Source organism: Anopheles bellator, unplaced genomic scaffold, assembly GCF_943735745.2.
Source record: "Anopheles bellator unplaced genomic scaffold, idAnoBellAS_SP24_06.2 scaffold00387_ctg1, whole genome shotgun sequence".
Classification (NCBI taxonomy): domain Eukaryota; kingdom Metazoa; phylum Arthropoda; class Insecta; order Diptera; family Culicidae; genus Anopheles; species Anopheles bellator.
The window spans coordinates 307-7046 of record NW_026684513.1 but is presented as its reverse complement, the minus strand read 5'-3'; the positions used below and the strand labels follow the sequence as shown (position 1 = coordinate 7046).

At 46.5% G+C, this 6740-nt stretch overlaps 2 protein-coding genes across 2 annotated transcripts; both read right to left on the bottom strand.

Annotated features, from left to right (window-relative positions):
• Positions 1-7: 7 nt before the first annotated feature.
• LOC131214260 (lysosomal alpha-mannosidase-like) lies at positions 8-1741 on the bottom strand (the record flags this gene model as incomplete). The annotated part of the gene is made up of 4 exons (XM_058208638.1): positions 1619-1741; positions 1461-1563; positions 656-1397; positions 8-591 (listed from the first exon to the last, which is right to left on the bottom strand). Coding segments are annotated over exons 1-4 (1552 nt in total), but the record flags the coding sequence as incomplete, so codon positions are not given.
• Positions 1742-2630: 889 nt separating this feature from the next.
• LOC131214259 (protein CEPU-1-like) lies at positions 2631-6012 on the bottom strand (the record flags this gene model as incomplete). The annotated part of the gene is made up of 5 exons (XM_058208637.1): positions 2631-2723; positions 4999-5186; positions 5263-5559; positions 5638-5766; positions 5854-6012. Coding segments are annotated over 5 exons (866 nt in total), but the record flags the coding sequence as incomplete, so codon positions are not given.
• Between the last annotated feature and the right edge of the window lie 728 nt (positions 6013-6740).

Sequence of the window (6740 nt, the reverse complement as noted above, 5' to 3'; positions counted from 1 at the left end):
TATTGACCTTCCTTCACCGGAAGTCGCACGAAGTCGTCAGTGCTATGAGCAAGAGGATTATACAGAAGCACCTGGAGGTTCTCGAAGGACTCGGTCGTTTCGCAGGCGCTGATGTTTTGAGTTTTGCAGTAGCTCCAGTCGAGTTTTACTCCATCTCCATTCAATTGGTTTAGGGCCGATCGCGCATTGGCATTGCAGCCCTCAAAGGCTACGTACATCATACGGGCGTAGTCGTCAGCGACATGTTGCTTCTCGGTGCCGGTAATAGCATCATGATGCTGCATCACACCCATAACTTCACGGAGACGGCCCAGATGCTGCTCGAAGAATTCCTCCTTCGTCGGTGCGATTGCCGACAGCTGTTTGCAGACCTGCAGGAAGAGGTTTCCTTCGCGTTCGTACCGTTTATGCGTCGGTCGAGAAGTGAAGTAACCCGTCCAGAAAGCGTTCGGGTCCGATGCGTAGGGGAAAAAGTCGTCAGATTTTGTAGGCCAATCCACGTTTGCATCGTGCACCGCATTCAAGTAGCAGGAAGGTGTAGAGTAGAACGCATTGACCATCGATCCTTCCGCCTGGCGTGCATTTGTGTACCTATCCGGAGGGAGGCAAGAAATAAACGTAGTTCCTTTTACTTACAAATTACTAATCGACTTACTTGATCAATTTATCCAAGTTCTTGAACCACATATTAGCATCCTGATAGTGGAAATCTTCGCCCATGGTCAGAATTATGTTGTTCGTCAAGTATGCTTTCGATACGTTCTGTACCGTCTCCAGAAAGAGATCTATTTTCTCCCGAACATTGTTATCCGCCGAGTACGGGCCATCGATTATCGGGTCATCGGTACACAGTACGTCGAAGCAAAAGCCAGGCGGCGGAGCGTAGATGTAGTAAAGCCCACTGGTGAATAGGTCGCTGTGCTCGAGACTGGCACTGGTTTTCCACATCATTTCCATCGTTTGCTTCGCGATGCGCTCGTTTTTATCCTGGAAATCGAGCCGTCCCTGAAACAGCCCATCGTATCCCATCTGGACGAACAGGGAACCCTGCTCACGCGAGTGTCCGAACGGGTCAATCTGCCAGCCCGCCCGAGGGCGTCCACACTCCCCGAAGGTATCGCTGAGAAACCGCAAACCCCAGGTGAACTGGTCTATCACACTTTGGTAGTGAACCGCTGCCTCATCGTTCATGCTCCACGCACCGCCAACGAACTCGAGACGACCCTCGTCAACCAAGTCCCGCACGGTCTGCTGAAGCTCTTCGGTTTGCTCCTCGTACCATTGCTTCATGAATGCGGACTCAACGAATATGAACCGCCTTGAGCTGTCCCTCGTAAGCTCCTTGATCACCGAGTCGAGAATGTACTGAACGCCTGCCACCTGGATACTGGTCTGACCTGCGCGGAACATGAAACAATATTACTGGCTAGCCCTTGCCGAGGGAACATACTGCAACTCACTTCCGTAGTAGTACTGATCGACCGTTTTCAGCCACCCGACGTCATCGTGCGTATGTGCCACGATGTGCACGTTCAGCATGTTCTCTTTAACAACCGGACAAGCCTACCGGGGAAAGAAAGTGGAATCACAGCATCGATCACAGCACCACCTTTCTCACCTCATATCCACATTGCGCCGTACTCTGGAACGCAGCCTTCGCACGCGATCCGCTCGGGCTGGCCAGGATACTTCCTAGACAGCCCAGTATCGCTAACTGGAAAAGCAAGTTTCTCGTTCCCATCGTCGGAACAGGAATGTCCGCTATGCTGTTCTTACCGTCCGTGGTGCGACTGAGCAACGAGGCGCTGCCGCTGATAGGGTAATTCCAAACCAGCCTCTACGATAATCGTCGTTTCGTATGGGTGATTTGTTGTGTTGGTGCTCATGAAGACACTCCGGGTCTTATCATCGCAAGAGCTTGGTGGAAGCCAGCAGCCCGCCATGCTTGTCCCAGACGAAAGGTGATGCTTGGCTATCATTGGATGATGGATGGGTTCTGCTCCTTGGCATGAAGAGCATGGAGAACAATTGAGAAAGATTGCATAATTGGTTCAAATTTCTAATCGGCTGATTGCAAGTATCGGCAACTCATTCGCTTCTGTGGCTAAAAAGAGAATTCAGTTTCTATGTAAATAGCACGTTGGCGTTAGTGATCCTGGGCGGTTCTTTCTCATGTAGGGTAACGGATGCTGTGAAGTAACGTATGGTAAATTAAGACATGAGTGGCAGGTCCGGTTTGCGGCACTAGTCTATGTGGATAGCCGACCCTTCCGAATCAGACACTAGAAAGCTGCCCTGTCCGAATGCGATCAAAGTGGAGCGCTCTTTCCTCGTCCATGCTCGTTTTGGCGTCAATCAGCTTCGTTCTCATGGTGGATTCACCAAAAACCCTGCACCGTCGCCTAGGTTAAACCTTCGCCCCGTGTGTGAGCCCTTCATGGAAGCACTTGGCCTTCCTCTTCCGTTCGTTTCTCATTTTCGTACCGCAGCACGCGCGAAAGGCTGGAGAAAGAAATGCAAACATAAAATTGCCCCATGTTGCGGTGGGACACGATAAGACCCGGGCGAGATCGGTGGCAGGTCCCGCCGGACGCTATGGAGAGAAAGAGCATAAAACGTGACGGAGCCAATTACTCCTCGCGAGATGCTTGCGGAGAAACGATGACCGTCTCCCCGTTGACGGACCACTCGATTGTTTGGCCGGCCGGTGAAGGTGATGCATGCTGGGGGTAGAGATTGATGAAAGTGAAAATTATGTCTGGTTTCCTTCTTCGTTTTCCGCCTCAGATTTGCGGTGGTCGGCCAGTCGGTCGTTGGGTTAGTCGGTGAAGGGCAAGCGAAGGCGAAAAACGTGCCACCAGGTAGACGCGATATGGGGTAGACTCGCCTTGCAAAGCGGTCCACTTTCTAAGGGCACTCGGTTCCGTAACTGCGAAGGGTCGGTTTTTAATGTTTTGCGATTGATCTGCAGTCTGGTTTCTTCACAATGGACTTCTACAAGTTTATTTAGTTTTACAAGCTTAACTTCAAGTAAACTGCAACCATTCGTCAGCATTTGAAGTAGATTTCTTAGTCATTAACTATTCGACAGTGCTGCTTTCTTTGAAGAAACTCACAATGAAAGAAATTCCTCACAAAATGAAATTATTTGTTTTGTTAATTTTCCCACGCAAGTTAAGAATGTTTCTGATTTTTTCAACGTCGCAGTGCACGATTTAGACATTTTTTTTTATAATGTGAGTATAGGATTAAGTTATTCTAGCTGCTAAAACCTATCTGTCTCAACATCTAGTCTTATCTCTTAATATCTATGTTCATCTTTCTCTTTGAGCGCCTATACCATTATCCGGAAACTACAACCGCCTAGCGACCCTGGCCTACAACAGGGACTCTCTCTACCGATCGCGGTCGAGTGTCTTCGTCCACCAACTCGTAAATCTGTCCGTTCCACCATCACTTTCGATGGACGATGCACTATCTCACACGGGGCCTACCACCTCCATCTTCTCCGAATGGCCGAGAAAGATTTAACGAGTTGGTTCGTAGTCCGCTTCTCTCTTGCATTGACCCCCTGATGGTATGTTTTTACAATTCTTGCATCCTTTCTTGATTCTTGAAACGAGTCTACCTATTATTCCCACACATTGCAGCTGGGCAAGTTTTTCTACATCAAATCACTGCGCCAATCAGGTAGTGATTTGAATGTGGTACTGCCAATCACCAGCTTATTTGCGGATGCAAATTGATTAATTTATTCATTATCGTTATCAGTTTCATGTCTGGGGCTTCTCGTTTTGCAGGTCCTGTTTACTCATGATCCTGTTTACTCATCGATTCTATTTTCGGTTGGTCCGGTCTTGGCCTGCATCAGAGAGGATGTTAATCTCTGTTGCTGCTTACTGTAAAACGATCTGCTTTATACTACTATGAGGTCCTTGTTTAGCGTGGCTAGGGCCTCATCGAGTTGCCTCAGGATCTCTTTTGTTCTCAGAGTGAGCCTTGAGTGCAAAACTTTAAGTTGATTTGTTTTGCTATTCGTCTAGCTTTCTTGTTTGTGTTGTGATTTTATCACTCTCATTTTAGTCGCGTCACATCTAAATTAAAAACAAAAATCAATAAATCAAAACATGAAAATATTTTTTTTTTGTATGTTTTTAATAGTTTTCCAAAAATATGCTCGTAAGTTTCGCGATTTCAGTTTGTAGCCAATTAATGTTTCAATCTGCATGTTTCAATTCATCATGCATCTGCATTCAAGGGTTAAAACGGTTTCCATGAAATATTGCATGTCAATATTCAACCTGTGGTGAAATATTTCAACTTATTTCATATTGAGTTTTTTTAATTTGAAATATTTGCCTTCCAAATAACGGTTTCGATTCGTGCGGTTTTTTTTGGGTTTTGTCCCCTTCCTGCCGCTCAGGCCCGACCGAGGAGGTTCCGTTCCGAGGCTCGCGTATGGGGAGCAACATTAAAAAAAAGTATTGTTGAATTGCTATTGTTGTTTTTACTCCTTCATTTTGAGACACTTTCGAGAGTTATACAAATGTCTATTTACTGTGGCTGCAAATGCTGATCCAAACGAACTTTTAATCTTACTAAATATTGAAATGAATTGAACCATCATATGTAGATTCGACAACATTGTTTATCGAAAATAAATAATCGTTCCAATTTCTAGCGTAAATTTAATAACTTTATGAAATAGATAGCCAGTTCACTTCATTCAAAATAAAGTTTCGGTTGGATATATTCCAAATGTGTCGCGCTTAATTATAACAAATTAAATTACACGTGTGAACGCTACACACATTCTAATTGTTAGTTTATTCTGGGTCACTCAACAGTAGAGCGCTTCATACGACGGGGGTTAGTTACAGTTTACGCAAATGTAATAACACAGCTCAGGATGCATGCAAATAGTTCCTAAATCGTATAACGTTTGTTGTGGGCTCGCTGATCCATGCTCGCTCCTCATCATAACGTCTGGCGAGTCACCGCAACAGACAGCGCTATTGCAAAGCAGACTCCGAGCCGAGTCCCAGCAGTAGGTATCCCGGAAGAGCTGGCCGAAGCACCCAGCAAGATCTCGTTGATCTTGTTCTCCGTGTAGTTCTTGATGAACGTCCCCGACCCGAGATAGTTTGAGTGTTGAATGATCTGATTTTCTGCCTGATTGGGTTTTGCTGCTAGAAAAGGAAGGGGAGAAGGACACGGTTAGCGATCTGAGAGGCGGGAACGGAGCGTCCCTTTGAGACGGACAGGTTTTACGGTAGACTTTCACCGACTCCTCGGTGGTGCCGAGTGAATTTTTGGCCACACATTTGTACACGCCGAAGTCGGACGGTTTCTCGAGCCGGATAACGATTTGCATCGCCACCTTGAAGACGTGATCTTCCAGCACCTTGTCGTAGGTTCCGCCCTGCAAGATGATCTCTCCCCTTCCCTTCATCCAATAGTTGATGGAGCTCGGCTGGGCCTCGCTGTTACACCCGAGGACGACTCGGCCCCCCAGCTCGGCGTAGTACTGACGCGTCGAGAGTCGCACAATCGGAGGGACTGGAAATTTAAATGAGAAACGAAGTATTAATCGCAGGAATGGGGCGCAAGATGGCGGGGCCAGGTCCTTCGACGCACAGTTGACGGTCACGATAATCCGCTTGCTGACCGTCGGGGGAACGCCGTTCGATGCGATACAATGATAAGAGCCCGCGTTGTGCCGCTGAATGTTGACGATGTGCAGTATCGGCCCATCGTGGCTCGTTACTATTCGAAGGATTCGATGGCAAGGTTCGATTAGTGTACCAGATGGCGCAGTGTAGGGAAAGGGGGGGCATAATGCATAATACATACTTCCGGAATCCTCCACGGATGTGACTGATTTCTCCCCTTCACGCCTCCAGGTGACTGTGGGCTCCGGGACACCCGTCGCCGCGCAGCTCAGGCTCACGTTGGTTCCCTCCTGCGCCACGATGTCCTTGCTCGTCGGGTAGTCCAGAATGTCGGGTGGCACTGCGTGAGAAGTGGTGGACGAATTGAGTGTGAGACTCGACTGCTGTCGTTTGCCAGTTTGTGTCGTTGTAAGTAATAATTATTGATCAGGATTATGACGCCCGGTCCACTTTGATCCTTGGTGGCTGGTGCCGAAGCCCCGATTACACCGTCGTCAAGAAGTGGTGTAGGCTGTTTTCCCGGCAATCGACAAGCTCATTCGGCTGCTCTTTATCGAGACATTGAAGAACAAGAGCGGATCACATTACGAATATCGTTAGGGAGTTAAATAAACCCATTAAAAATAGTTTACGATAATTTTTTCATCGATTGCTGGTAAACGGTGTAGCGAAAGAGCAATCACGTGTACCCCAAACCTTTTCTCCTTAGAATCTGTTCAGTTTGGAAATTGGTTTAATTTAACGAGGACATTTATTGTGAAAAGTTTATGATTTCGGGCTACTCCGCTACATACGATAAATCAAGTATCAAGGAGTACCCGGATTTTTACGATTGGACCTTATTCACCCTGCAATTTTCTTTATACTTAAATTTATTATTTAATATTATAACTGTTACGACTGTTCCCTAATTGTATCAATTTATAGTTCAAATGCGGGATACTACATACTTTTGACTTTTCATTACATCAACTTTCTACATCTATCAAATTATATATGAACGGAGAAGGTTTTGTCATATATTTTAAGTAAAATGCTTTTTCCGACTGAAGGTTTTATTATCTTCAA